Genomic DNA, 15,928 nt, shown 5'->3' with positions numbered 1-15,928 from the left:
AAAGGAAAAAAAAAAGTAACTTTACAGTGGAGAAGCCTGGCAGATACTACCTCAAGTGTACAAAGTCAATATCTCTGGTAATAACACATCCATGTCACAAGCCTCTTGATATGATATACCAAGAGGACAAAACATCACTTCTATGGCATTCTTAGCCAGTAGTATGTAACTTCAATGTGATTATGAGGCAATATCAGGCAAGCCCAAACTGAGGGACAGCTCTGTAAGACACCTGGCCAGTGCCCCTCACACGTGCCAATGTCCTGAACGTCAAGGAGACTGAAGGGGACGTGACAACTAAGTGCTCTGTGGGATCCTGGACTGGATCCTGGAACAGAGAAAGGTATTAGTGGGATAAAATCCAAATGGACAGAATTGGAATGAGGTCTGTAGATTAGTTACCAGGATCAGCACTGAGGCAAGATGCTAACATTAGGGGAAGCCCAGTGCAAGACACATGGGAATTTTATTGTACTATGTTTTACAAACTTTTAATGTCTGAAGTTACTTCAAAATGAAAAAAAATTAAAAAACATTTTTTGAACTAAAAAATTTTTAATTCATCAACCAAAAAGAGTCTCATATTCACAGGGGTAAAGATATAACTACCATGAATGACTTTAAATTTAATACATTGCTTTTCCAAATTTTCTACAGTGACATGTATTACTTTTATAGTTACGATGTTGTTTAGATGGAGCAAAAAATTTTTAAGAAGTATAAATATCCAAGAAATAGTATATAAGAATATTTAAGTAGAGGTTAAAAGTACCTGACTGAATCTTTTCCTTAGAGTAAATTTAGAAATAGACTCCTTGTAAAATCACTAATTTCTATTATTTACAGCTTTTGAATCATTATTGACTGAGTGATGAAAAAGAAACTATGAATGAGTTGATATATATTATAATTTTTATATATGATGTAAATACGTACACCTGTAAGTATAACTATAAGTACAAAAATTTAATTTCTCCTGTAATGTCTCTCCAACCCTTCCTGACCCTGAGTTCATTAATAGGTCAGCCTTTGAGGAGGAGAAAAAAATGGCTACAGGAAACACAAATGAGTATTGGTGGCCACAGCTAAAACTTTAGGAGCTTTAACCTTCATTGATAAAGTGTGACTAATAAAGAGTGGCAAATCATCTTCCTAGAGAGATAAACCATATGTTAGCTACAAAAAAGGGTTAAAAAATTTACTTGTGTATTATAGCCTTATATCCCTTCTAATTCCTGATAGTTTGTGAATATTATATGAAACAGCTCTATTCTTTTAAATAATAAGATTAAGTTTTTTTTCTCCCAATAATAAAATTGTTAAAAGCTCATTTGAAAACATACAAACATTTTAAAAGAGCATAGAAAATAAATTAAAAATTACCTCAAATGCTGTGACAGAGATGGCTACTGTTAATCTTTTGGTAGATACTATTCTGGATCTTCTGTCATTAGATATATATATTCACATATTTATGTAGATATTCTAGACAGATACAGAATTAATAAGAGGAACCGTAATATTCTGCAGTGTTCTATAACCTGAAAGATGCCTAGGTTATCTTTTAAGTCTTTAATTTTGTAAATGGCTATACATAAATCTAGGACTTCCCTGGTGGCTCAGATGGTAAAGCGTCTGCCTACAATGTGGGAAACCTGGGTTTGATCCATGGGTTGGGAAAATCCTCTGGAGAAGGAAATGGCAACCCACTCCAGTATTCTTGCCTGGAAAATCCCATGGATGGACGAGCATGGTAGGCTACAGTCCATGGGGTGGCAAAGAGTCAGATACAACTGAGCGACTTCACTCACTCATACATACATCTTCAGATTCATTTACTCCACCTTTAAAAACACCATGTGAAAGTCAAAGTGTTACTTGTTCAGTTGTGTCTGACTCTTTGCAATCTCATGGACTGACTGTAGCCCACCAGGCTTCTCTTTCCATGGAATTCTCCAGGCGAGAATACTGGAGTGGGTAGCTGTTCCCTTCTCTAGGGGATCTTCTGGACTCAGGGATAGAACCCAGTTCTCCCCCATTGTAGGCAGATTCTTAACCATCTGATGAATCACTAGGATAGCCCCAAGAATACTGGAGTGGGTTGCCATTCCCTTCTCCAGGAGATCTTCCCAACCCAGGGATCAAACCTAATTTTCCCGCATTTCAGACAGGCAGATTCTTCACCATCTGAGCCACCAGAGAAGTCCTAAAAACACCATAAGTCTCTTGAAAACCTTAAAACTTGTTTTTGCTATAGAAATGTCCCAAAAGGCATAAAGTAGAAAATCAAAGTCTCTTATAAGCTCAATCCTTCAAGTGTGCATCTCCCACCCTGCTCTTCTCACAGTTATCTCCCAGGAAATGGCAACTCCAGCCTTCTAGTGGCGCTGGGGAAAAGCTCTGGAATCATCTTTGGCTTCATGCTTTGCCTAAAAACCCTTGTTCAATTCATTAACAGATTCTCCTTAAAAAATATACAGGATCCAACTACTTTTCACCAGTCTTTCCCACACCAACTTGGTCCAGCCACCATCATTTCTTGCCTAGCCTTATAGCTTGATTTAAGCTATAAAGTTCATAGATAACGATTTCAGATTCTGCATGGCAACTAACTAAGGAATATCACATGTCAAGGTTTTGTACAGTATCAGAGAATATCTACACTTTTCTGAAAAGGCTATACAAATACTCTCTTCTTTAAACTACATATCTGTCTGAGGCTGGATTTCCTCCAGATACTTCAATTAAAATATCATATTGTAACAGACTGCTTGTAAAAGATGATAAATGAATTGAGTTGACTTCTGGTAAATGAGATATGAAAGATATTTGCAAAAATGTAAAACACTATTACACTTCTCATTGTTTTCAAAAATAGCTATTTCTTATGAAAAATCATTAACATATAATGGGTTTACAACTGTTATTTTCAAATGACGTAATATTTGAGAATTTATGTTTGAATTAATATGGCAAATATTCATAGATATCAATACAACCACCATAACCATTAGTGAACCACGACTCTACAGCTTCTCTCTCATTCAGAGTAAAACCAAAATCCCTACGATGGTTTACAAACTCCCTACATGACCTGAACCCATTTTCTCTATAGTGTCCATTCCCACCCTCTCGGATCTCATTTCAAACCACTCCTTTTCAACTTTTTCACAATGGCCTTCTTCATTTTTCTTGAGTATACTTGAATTCTGGCACTAGGTCTTCTTAGTGTTTAGAATCTATTCTGAGTAGATAACCCATGGCTCACCCCCTTCCCTTTCTTTCTTAAATGACTTCATAGGCAAAATGGCACCCTCCATCTTACTCCATATTTCCTTTATTATACTTTACTACTATTTTAACATAGCAGTGATTGCCACTTGACTTATATTTTTAATTGTCTGTCTTTTACGTCTCCAGTGAAAGCCCATTACAACAGGGTCTCTTCTGTCCTGTTCACTGCTGTATGCTCAGAACCTAGAAAAATACCTGGTACTCAGTTTACCTTCAATAAATTTCGATGGAATGGATGGCTGAAACTGTCACCTTACTGCATTTACATTTTCTTTTCCTTCAAAAATTCCTGATTTGATTCACTAGGTTTTTCTCAATAATGCTACAATAAAAGTGTTTAAACACAAGCATATTTTCTTCTACAACAGGGGAAAAAAAAAAAGAAAAAACCCAGAAAGAACTGGAGAAAATGTAGATAATTAGAAAGGACTTTCATACCTGGCATACTCGGAGAGCTTGGTCCAACACTGTCTTGGTATCAGTGTCATAATCTGGGCAGGGCAGCATGGTTCGGCTGAGATGTGCCTGCAGTAGGAGATGTGCTTTGGTGTGAGGGCTGTCAAATGAATGAGGATTCGATTCCAAAGGAAGACATTTTGCCAGTTCACTATTCATATGATCTTCATTGTGTCTTACTGGCAAATCGGTATATTCTTCTGCATCCTGAAAAAACATACAAATTCACAGAGATACATAATGTACTGGATCAAAAGTATAATAGTTACTGTACTTAGCTTTAACTACTAACATTTAAAATATGCTTTAGAAAAACCTTTAAGATAACCATATCCCTTAAAATTCTGCTTTGTTCAATACTACTACTAATATTTAGGCTTCCTTAGTAGCTCAGACGGTAAAGCATCTGACTGCAATGCAGGTGACCTGGGTTCGATCCCTGGGTTGGGAAGATCCCCTGGAGAAAGAAATGGCAACCCATTCCAGTATCCTTGCCTGGAAAATCCCATGGACAGAAGAGCCTGGCGGGCTGTACAGTCCATGGGGTCACAAAGACTTGGACATGACTGAGTAACTAACACACACACTCTATTAATATTAAGCAAAAGCTAGTAATTTATAATATATCTGAAACTCATGTATGATCTTATTTATACAGTCAAGAAAAGTAATACAGATTCTGCTGCTGCTGTGTCACTTCAGTCGTGTCCAACTCTGTGCGACCCCATAGACGGCAGCCCATCAGGCTCCACCATCCCTGGGATTCTCCAAGCAAGAACATTGGAGTGGGTTGCCATTTCCTTCTCTCCAATGCATGAAAGTGAAAAGTGAAAGGGAAGTTGCTCAGTCGTGTGCGACTCCTAGCGACCCCATGGACTGCAGCCTACCAGGCTCCTCCATCCATGGGATTTTCCAGGCAAGAGTACTGGAGTGGGTTGTAGTGAGCATCAAACATCATGCTTGACAGTGGGCCCACGGCAGTAAATCAGCAACTGAGAGTTCATCAGGAAAAAACAAGTCCTACAAAGTGGAAATTAATGCTATGATATGGTAAGTACAGAGTATTAAAGGGATAGTCAGTTCGGGGACTTAGGATGAGTGGAAGAAATAGGCAGGCCTGGAAGAAAGGTGGATGAGGATAGGATTGGTGAGGTAAGAAAATGGTGAAGACCAGGATCATTAACTTAAGACTTAACTATGATAGATTAGGTTAAAATAAAATTGTTCACATTTGGCGGTTTCCAGTTCCACATGCAAGGAGCATAGAAGCCACCACTCCATTGTAACAAGTAAAAAGCTGAACAGGCTGACATTTTGCTATACAGCAGAAACTAACACAACACTATATATCAATTATACATCAATTAAAAAAAAAAGAGCAGAAGAGGTTGAAAAAACCAACAACATATGGTCTTGGATCCATATGAGAAGGGAGGACACAGGACAAACTGCTGCCCCCAAGGCTGGAAAATGCAGGGAGTCATGGCTAAGAGGAGCAGAGACTCATAGGCAGAAAATGTCACAGGAATATGTGAAGGTAAGAAAACCTGAACTGTAACTGATGAATTATGGGAGATTCAGTGTGGGCAACTCCAAGAGCTAAAAGCTCCATGGGGACTAAGTTGTAGGGGCCTCACAATACTATGAGATTTACCTTCAGGAGCCCAGCCAGATTCCTATAGTCAATACCAGAGAAAAATCCCCTTGGACTTCTGGCAAGGGGAGGGGAAAAGAACCATTCTGAAATACACCAGAGCACTCTGTCCTTCTTAGCAAGGCCAGCTCTCAGGAGAACTAGTTAACTGGAGCCTAACCCGCTGGGATATTATAAAAACCTATCTGACCTGGATAAGGGAAATACCCAACTGTAACCAGTTCCAACTTTGCACATGGAAGAATGGAATATCCCACTTTAGCCCAAGCTAGCCATCTTATCCCACCAAAGGTGGGAGGGTAGAAAAACACTGAGAAACAGATGTGAAATTCACAGAGTCACAAAAACATGGGGCCTGATCCCTGGAGCAGAGGATATTCCCCCTACACCTCTGTGCCCCACCTCACTGCATTACAAAAGGCCTATTTACTGCAGCTCTTTTTACCCAATACACTATGTCCAGCTATCAAGAAAAAAGGTATACCAAAAGGCTAAAAACACAGTTTGAAGAAATAGAGCCATCATCAGAACCAGACATGGCAGGGATGTTAGAATTATAAGAGCAGGAATTTAAAACAACTATGATATATAACTGGAGAAGGAGATGGCACCCCACTCCAGTACTCGTGCCTGGAAAATCCCATGGACGGAGGAGCCTGGTAGGCTGCAGTCCATGGGGTCGCAAAGATTCGGACACGTCTGAGTGACTTCACTTTCACTTTTTACTTTCATGCATTGGAGAAGGAAATGGCAACCCACTCCGGTGTTCTTGCCTGGAGAATCCCAGGGACGGGGGATCCTGGTGGCCTGCCGTCTATGGGATCGCACAGACTCAGACATGACTGAAGCAACTTAACAACAACAACAACAATGATTTATAATGATTTATATGCTAAGAGGTCCGACAGATAAAACAGACAGCCTGTAAAAACAGATAAGGGCTTCCCTGGTGGCTCAGTGGTAAAGAGCCTGCCTGCAATGCAGGAGATGTGGGTTTGATCCCTGGGTCAGGAAGATCCCCTGGAGAAGGAAACCCACTCCAGTATTCTTGCCTGGGAAATCCCATGGACAGAGGAGCCTGGCAGGCTATAGTCCATGGGGCTGCAAAGAGTTGGATGTGACTAAGCACACAAGAATAGATGAACAATAGAAGTGGAGAGATGGAAATCCTAGAAAAGAGCCAAAGAGAAAAGCTAAAGACAAAAACACTAAGAGAAATGAAGAATGCTTTTGGTGAATTTATTGGTAGACTGGACATGGCTGAGCAAAGAATTTTTGAGCTAGAGGATATAACAATCTTATCTCTGAAAACTGAAAAGCAAAGAGAACAAAGACTGAAAGAGACACAAGATGATATCCAAGGACTGTGGGACAATGACAAAAGATGTAACATATATATAAAGGGAATACCAGGAGGAGGAGAGAAAGTAAGAGAAGAAACAGCTGAAACAATAATGATCGAAAATCCTTCCCCCTACCCATTAATGTCAGACAGGGGGAAAAAAAAATCATGTTACCTATAAAGGAACAAAGGTAAATGTTACTTCTGAATTACTCACCTCAGAAACCATGCAAACAAGAGGAGAGTGGCATGAAATATTTAAAGTGTTGAGAAAAAAATTCCACCAACCTAGAGGTTCTATACCCTGTGAAATTATCCCTCAAAAGGGATAGAGAAATACAACTTTCTCAGACAAATAAATACTGAATTAATTTGCTGGCAACAGACTGGTAGAATGGCCTTGCAAGAAATATAAGTTCTCTGCAGAGGAAGAAAATAATATAGGTCCAAAATTTGGCATTGTATAAAGAAAAGAAGAACACTGATCCAACAGACAACACTTAGTTCAAAATAATAACAATGTATTCAATCATGTATGCTTATGCATGTCTTATGCTTATGTATATGACTTGTATATAAGTGACATGAACAGCAGCAATGAAACAAGAAATGGAAGGAATTATGACTACTTTGTTATTATATTTACATTACCCGCTAGTGTATACTGACTTGAAAGTGGAATTCAATTATTTGTAAATGTACATTGTAAACTCAAGGGTAACCACTAAAAAAAGCCAAACCCACCCCCCTCCACTATATATATATATATATATATATATATATATATATATATGCTAAGTCGCTTCAGTCGTGTCCGACTCTGTGCAACCCCATAGACGGCAGCCCACCAGGCTCCCCAGTCCCTGGGATTCTCCAGGCAACATCACTGGAGTGGGTTGCCATTGCCTTCTCCAATGCATGAAAGTGAAAAGTGAAAGTGAAGTCGCTCAGTCGTGTCTAACTCTTAGTGACTCCGTGGACTGCAGCCTACCAGGCTCCTTCGTCCATGGGATTTTCCAGGCAAGATATATATATATAACTGATATGCTAAGAGTAGAAAATGAAATCATATAAAATGCTCAAATAAGACAACAAAAGGCAAAAACAGGGACATACAACAAGGACAACAATAGAAAACAGTAACAAATATTTGTTGAATATCCACCTTATGACGGAGACAGACACTATTCAGCCACATAAATGCAACTGTGATATGATGATAAATTCCATGAAGAAGAAATATGTAAAAGGGCATGAGAATTTAGCAAAGATATCTGACCAAGTTAGGACGGTCATAAAGGTTTCTTGAAGGAAAAGGCAAATAGGCTGATACCGAAGACGAGCAGATGGTACCTAGATGAACAGAGACGTGAATAGTGTTCCTGGAACCAGGACATTTAATAGAAATATTAAAATAATCATGACATTTTCTCATGAATTATGTCTCTTGTCTTACTTTGTTTTTTAAGTCAAAAATATCACAGCTGCTTTACACTATTTTGAACATTGTCTTCACCAGTTTGTGATGCTTTATGTAAGAAGTATATACTGACATGTTAGCAGTTAATAATGTTTTGCCTCTATGAGTCATCTTGGATTTCTTTTTATATGTCATTTCAACTCTTTCCTATTCTCTCTGAAGTCATCTGCCAAAGAAGGACCAGTTATACATGGCAAGGCTATTCTTTTTGATTTTAGGTGAATTTCAGGGCTGATACATTGACACCTGATGACTGACATATCTCAACTTAGTATCTGGGCTCTATTCAAATTCCCATCAATGCCTGTCCATCTCAGCCTTGCCAAATGGCTTAAGGAAAATGCAACAGCAGATAAGGAAGAAGATGGTTCAGAAATCTAAAACATGACCTTTTATTTCAAAAAAAATGAAGTGATATCAGTGAAAACAATTTATATAAATAATTATTTTAAGTGCAGAATAAAGTACTGCTATTCAGAGAAGAGGGCTGAAGTGAATTGGATGTGTTGGAAAGTTTCCTAAAAGAGATAGTGTTTGTTCGAGGCTTAGAATAATTTGCAGAAGAGGAGAGAGGGAGAGAGATTCCTTGCATTCCAGGCGCAGAAAATAATACGAGCAGATCCATAAAAACAGATAAGGAGGGGTCTATAGTTTGAGCCCCAGGGATGAGGAGAATGATGATGCTATTAATAACAGACAGGCTGGGAACACTCAGTGAGCAGGAGCTTTCTGTTAAGCGTGCAAAATACACTTAAAGAAAGGACTACAATCCAGATAGTTGGGTGGAGGTGGAAGGAGAAGAAATCAGCTTTAAATCTGTTTCACAATTTAAAATTTATTTATATTTAGATTTCTTCATACTGTTCAAAAAATACAACCACCTCTGATTCACTGGCATCACCGACTCAATGGACATGAGTTTAAGCAAGCTCTGGGAGATGGTGAAGGACAGGGAAGCCTGCCATGCTGCAGTCCATGGGGTCACAAAGAGTCAGACATGACTGAGCGGCTGAACAACAACAACTGATCTTTTACCAAAAGAAAATTGAATAACTATTTTAATACTGACAACTGTATTGGTCCTCCAGGTTTCAGATATGTAGGAAACAGGTTTAGACTTATAAATTACATGAAAGTAAGGATTTGGCTAAAAGCACTAATTAATGGTATTATCTAAGTAATCTACTTCCTTCTGTACAATCTTGTTCACATTTTATTATATACATTACACACCCCTCTTCCCCACACTCTGTGTGTGTGTGAGAGAGAGGGAGAGAGACAGAGAGAGAGAAAGGGAGAGAAACAGATAGATTAGATATCAATTGATTGATTAGCAGGCAACAATATAAACTAGGCATTTCCCAGTCTTAGTTCGCAAATACTTCTGAGAGTGTGACGTATGATTCTAGTATCCAAAGATGCACATTTTTTCATAAAGCTTGACTTCCAAATGCAAGCAACTACTTCATTTGGTGCTAAAGAAACAATGATCTGCTCTAATACTAGAGGGAAAACCAGTGGTGTCGAAGTCACTGAGAATTAGCATATCTGAGCAAGACTGACTACTCAAAATTATGCTTATTCTACTTTTAGGGTTATTTTCAGTAAACTTTTATCATTAGTGCTTCTTAATGTATTTGCTTACTTTAGAATCTAAAGTAAGATGTGACTCCACTGTTCTCCAAATCATGCCAATTCTGCTTGAATTACCCCCGATTTATTGCTTTAATCCCCTGCTTCACCAGGACTGTGAATTTGCTCACTGCCAGCAGTATCAGTATCAGATGAGTCTGCTAACAGCTGAGTACATTTTAGGTTGGAAAAAATGCTCTGCAGTGGAGAGATCTTTCTAGGTTGATTAGGGGAGCAATCAAATCTTTAATGTAGATTACTCAGACAGTGATCTTACTGAAAAATTTAATTCAGTGATGGCTTTTCTTGGTGCATAAAAGCAATCGAACAGTTCCTTTGTTAATTAAGGGGTCCTTAATTTCTTTGCAAAATCTATACACTTTAATAATAAAAATTAAAAATACTTTAATAAACACAATGCACAATGTCTTAGTCATTTGTTTACCAAATATTTATTTAGCATATATTATTGCTGGGTACCAAATGGTGGGAAAAAAAAAAAGACATGATTGATCCCCTACTCTCATTAAGCTTCATAGTTAAATGGGGGAGCTAAACCTTAATCAAAATTGCCCATGAATAAATGTAAAATGACAACTGGACAAGTAAGGGAGGGGTACAAATAATAACTGTAGGTCAGAGGGAATGTATCTTTGAGGAGGTTATGACTGAGCTGAAAGACAGTAAAAAGAAAAATTTTTTAAGGTAAAAAAGTGAAAGTGATAGGATAAGGTTCAAACTTGAGTTCAAAAAGAGGGGCACAGCCTCTTACTACAGGAAAACACTTAAGAATACTTGCACGGATTTGATTATTTAATATTATTCTTTTAATTACTAGGGCTTCCCCAGTAGCTCAGTGGTAAACAAACTGCCTGCCAATGTAGGAGACGCAGGTTTGACGCAGGTTCCCTGGGTCAGGAAGATCCCCTGGAGGAGGGAACGGCAACTCACTCTTGTTTGGGAAATCCCATGGTCAAAGAAGTCTGGTGGGCTACAGTCCACGGGGTTGCAAAGCCAACTTTGTAGCTGTGGGCTTCCCTGGTTGCTCAGCTAGTGATGAATCTGCCTGCATTGCAGGAGATCCTGGTTCAATTCCTGGGTCGGGAAGGTCCACTGGAGAAGGGATAGGTTACCCACTCCAGAATTTTGGGGCCTCCCTGATAACTCAGACAGTAAAGAATCTGCTTGCAATTCAGGAGATCTGGATTCGATCCCTGGGTTGGGAAGATCCCCTGGAGAAAGGAACATGCTACCCACTCCAGTATTCTGGCCTGAAGAATTCCATGGATGGAGGAGCCTGGCAGGCTACATGGGATTGCAAAGAGTCAGACATGACTGAGTGACTTTCACTTCACTTCACTTTGATTAGCAATGTCTTTTTCATTATTAAATTTTACAAAGACAATGTTTGTGAGATCTTCAAAGAGGTGACATTTGATTTATGTTTAAAAATATCAAATCAATAATAGTTTCTGTAATTAAAAATTATCCATAATTAAATGAAGTCTCATCAAAAGCTATTACTTCCTTTGAGGGTCCCTCCTTTTCTGTTTCCAGTGTTTGAATTGAAGGGGAATCCAAAGAATGTAGCAAGTAATTCATCCCCTAAGAAATGTTACAGATCATGAGGGTGGTATGCACAGTGTGAGGTGGTAGAGAGAACACTGGGTCTGGGAACTGATATAACAGGTGGATTTTCAGCTCTGCCATTTACAAGCTATGTGACCTACTGAGAATAACTGAACTTCCCTAAGTCCCAAATTCCTTAAGTTGGGACTTGGTGTGAAGATTCAATGCGATAGTGTTTATGAAACCACTTAAAGCTGTAAGACTCTGTATGAATGTCAGGCATTATTACTATAATAATAATCTCCATATCTATATACTATATACTCTATATAGTATATACCATAGAGAATGTTAACTGAGGCTTAAGATTCAATTATTTGAGTTTTGTTCTACAGTTTTCAGTTATAGACCTTTGTTTACAATTATATAAAAATACTTCCCTACCTAAAATGACATTTAATTAACTCACTTTAAAAATATCATGATTCATAAATATTTTTCAAAGAAATAGGTTATTATTATTTTTTTTTAACTGATGCTTTACTAGTAGGGGCACATTCATTTTATCCAAGTAATCATACAATTTTTATGTAACTGTGTTACAGAAAATATCAATTCTTTGAAAGACAATATTGTCAATACAAGATAGCCAAATTAAAGATAAAATATTCAGAAATTATATCCTCTTGAACTACAGGTTTGATACTGCAGGTTTTAGTCTCCAGTATCCACCTTGGTTTCTTTTAAATTTACATTAATTAAATGTTCACAAAAGCATATCAGTGTGTGTTAAGGAAAGATGCTCTTTTCAATCTTCTTCAGTGAACTAACTAAAAATACAATGAAGAGACAGGGAAGAGAAAGAACCATTGATATTACGCACTTGCTGCAACTTTTCTGAAGAAAAAGTGTTATGGATAGTTACAGTACTCTGAAATCCTACAGTATTTTCTACTTAAAACTTAAATGCTGTGACCCACAAGAATGAAACAAAAATACTGATTTTTAAATCAATTAGAATATATAAAAACATTATCAGCATTTTGAATTTAATTTTTCATGGTTTGATTATGGTTCATTTAAAATAAAGACTTGGCGGAAGACACTGCTGTTTAACTCTCAGTTGTTCCACCAGACCCTTCTGTGAAAACCATGATCATTTATTCCTGGCATTCCAGTTCACAATTTTTCTGAGTTCTTTAGAATATGGTGTGTTTGCTTCACCACTTTACTTAGCTCTCACTTCCTTCAAGTATTTTATTCTGTGTGTTTCAGGATACTTACAAAGGAGATTTTTTATTTAGATTAGGAAAGCAGCAAACCCAGGATCTGCACAGAGAGCTAGTAAAATAATAAAATCCCTGCTTAAAAACAAACGGCCAAACAAAACCCCTTTCTAGCCTCTTCTTCCATAGTAAGATACTCTATTTATCTCCAAATTACTCCTCTAATTCTAAACAACTTGTCCAGTTAATTTCCTGTGTGTGATCACTAACTATAAGTGAGGTTCATTTTCTTATCTACATCATGTAGGTAATTAAAGGAAATTGAAAGTGGGCAATGAAGCTTTTATGCAACTGGGATTGAAGCTGAATGGAGGGCAGTGAGGTCAGTGGAGCCCATTATATTTTCATGTGAGAGGCTGGTTTGTCTGCCCTGTCCTTGTTTACTGTTGGCTGGACAGGCTACTAACTGCAAATCTATGTCTCTGATTTGCCCAGCTGTCCTTGAATAAAGACATCTTCCCTGCAAATGTTGAGTGACAGTGATTGACAACCTATGATGAACTCTGCTTGCAACCCCCTGCTACTGTTTTTCGATTGCAAAAGAGAAATCAGGATAAAGAAACATCTTTCATAATCACATCAAATGGGCCCTGCTATTCACTCAGTAGTTTTCATTTTGTTTTCCTTTTTACCACAAACCTCAATCTGTTCGAGAAATGCCATAAACTCAGCTACTCCACATAAAGTAAAAAAAAAAAAAAACAACAACCCACAAACATATGTATGTATGCTACTACATTTTGCTTGTATATTTACACTGATTTTCAGTTCAGTTCAGTTCAGTCACTCAGTCGTGTATGACTCTTTGCGACCCCATGAACCGCAGCATGGCAGGCCTCACTGATTTTAGTTTAGTGAAGATATACACTCTTACATAATGATACGTTCACACCGCTGTATCACTGACTTATTTTGCTTGTTCTTGGAAGAACAATCTGGCCAGTCTATACTAATGAGGTATGTCTTTCAGAGATTAGGAGTACTTGGGTTTAGTTAGGACTTGGGTACCATTATCCAACATGTAAGTCTTACGTGTCCTTGTGGCCCTTAAATTTGCTGATCATACAGCTTACTTTTTAGATTTGTTAACAAGAAGCTTATCAAATACGTAGTATATACACTGCTTCTTCTCTTTAGTGAACGTGTATAAACAAATGAGTTCTGTTTGTGTATGTGTGAGTGTGTTTACTCTAGCTGCAGTGACTGTAAGAGTCTGCTTCACCTAAGCAAATCACTGAGGTAACAAACAGCCGGAACAGGTTGCTGCACGGTCTTGTGTAAGCCTGACATAACAGGAAACTAGTACTTTTACACTGCTGGACACATCACTGCCTGCATTGAACACACTAAGCAGAACAGGTAAGAGGGCTCCTGGACAGTGGGGATGGTAAACCTGACCAAGGTGAGTGACTAAAGATGCCTTATGCTGTAACAATCTCTGTCATGGGAAAAGCAAAACATGTAAAGTTAATGAATTCCAGACTTTAAGTAGCACTTGATTAATCTGTAACATTCTGAGGCGTTAAAACAAACCAAAATTAGTTTCTCACATTCCAACACTGTTTTTTGGCCACTTAAGCTGTAGAAAGAGCATTTCAGTAAATTTCCCAGATAGGAACCCTGCTTAATTTCTGTGCCTTTCTGAAGGATTACATTAATTTGTATATTATGTATTTTTTATGGAAGAAGGTAATGGCACCCCACTCCAGTACTCTTGCCTGGAAAATCCCATGGACAGAGGAGCCTGGTAGGCTGCAGTCCATGGGTTCACTAGGAGTCGGACACGACTGAGCGACTTCACTTTCACTTTCCACTTTCATGCATTGGAGAAGGAAATGGCAACCCACTCCAGTGTTCTTGCCTGGACAATCCCAGGGACGGGAGAGCCTGGTGGGCTGCCGTCTATGGGGTCGCACAGAGTCAGACACAACTGAAGCGACTTTGCAGCAGTAGCAGAAGCATATATTTTATCATAATATTTGAAAAATAATCTGGCATTTACTGATCCAGGTCTAGATATATTAAGGGATAAATAAAAAGCCTCTTTATTTTTATCTTTATTACTTCAGATTACCTTTTATTCAACCATTAATCTATGAAAAAACTGATATAACTTATTTTCTAAATCATATATATATTTAAGCAGTATTGTTTCTAACCTTAAGACTTATACTTTTATTCAAATTATCTGTTCAAAGTGAATAACTTATATACCACTATAATAAATAAAGTTCATCTCTAAAATGATGCTAAAAACTAGACCTACATGGAACTTATAATGACCTCAAAGTGCAGTGAAAGATATACCAGGAATGAACTTGCTGCTGCTGCTGCTGCGAAGTCACTTCAGTCATGTCCGACTCTGTGTGACCCCATAGACGGCAGCCCACCAGGCTCCCCTGTCCCTGGGATTCTCCAGGCAAGAACACTGGAGTGGGTTGCCATTTCCTTCTCCAATGCATGAACGTGAAAAGTGAAAGTGAAGTTGCTCAGTCGTGTCTGACCCTCAGTGACCCCATGGACTGCAGCCTTCCAGGCTCCTCCATCCGTGGGATTTTCCAGGCAGGAGTACTGGAGTGGGGTGCCATTGCCTTCTCCGAGGAATGAACTTAACAAGTAACAAAAGAGCCCCTTGGTTATAAAACATTTATTGGAAAATGGTAAAACTAAGATCTAGCTAAGCAATAAAATATTTGTCCAACATGCATAAAATCTGCTTTACTGGAATAACGTATCAAAATAATTTTATCATATGCAGATGGCAAATATGTAAACACTGACAGATATACTTGTAATTACTCATAGATCTATGTGTGTTTCCTGTCAGGCCTTATGTTGAGAATATGTGTCTGATTTATATCAATGTCTTAAACTTATGGATATATGTTTGGCCTTCAACCAATTAGGGCAACCACAGAATCATTTGCCAAAAATAAATATGAACAAGAAATAATACCTTATTCTTTCCATTGTAAGAATGACCACCTGGTTGACAGCTGGATTTTATGGGATCTTACAATAGTGAGTACTAGTAGGTCTGTTGTACTTAAAATAATTTCAGTGGTAAGAATTCCATCAAAAACTTCTATTTCCTAGGATTTATAGCTAAGTCCTTAAAAAATTGTACTTTGATGAAACTTAAAAAAATTCCTCAGTTTTCAAGGATATAATAAAAATGCTTTATAGCTTAACAATGTTTAGATATTTTCCTCTTA

The 15,928-nt window shown here is 38.0% G+C and overlaps 1 protein-coding gene across 1 annotated transcript in view; it reads right to left on the bottom strand.

Annotated features, from left to right (window-relative positions):
• The window catches only part of ASCC3 (activating signal cointegrator 1 complex subunit 3), a 335,161-nt gene that overhangs the window by 28,773 nt on the left and 290,460 nt on the right, over window positions 1–15,928 (bottom strand). Inside the window, exon 37 of the mRNA XM_061427741.1 lies at window positions 3,733–3,957. Coding sequence (XP_061283725.1) covers window positions 3,733–3,957 — 225 coding nt within the window. The remainder of the gene's footprint in view (window positions 1–3,732; window positions 3,958–15,928) is intronic.

The sequence above is a fragment of the Bos javanicus genome, chromosome 9 (assembly GCF_032452875.1).
Source record: "Bos javanicus breed banteng chromosome 9, ARS-OSU_banteng_1.0, whole genome shotgun sequence".
Lineage (NCBI taxonomy): Eukaryota > Metazoa > Chordata > Mammalia > Artiodactyla > Bovidae > Bos > Bos javanicus.
This window is presented reverse-complemented; position numbering and strand designations above follow the sequence as displayed.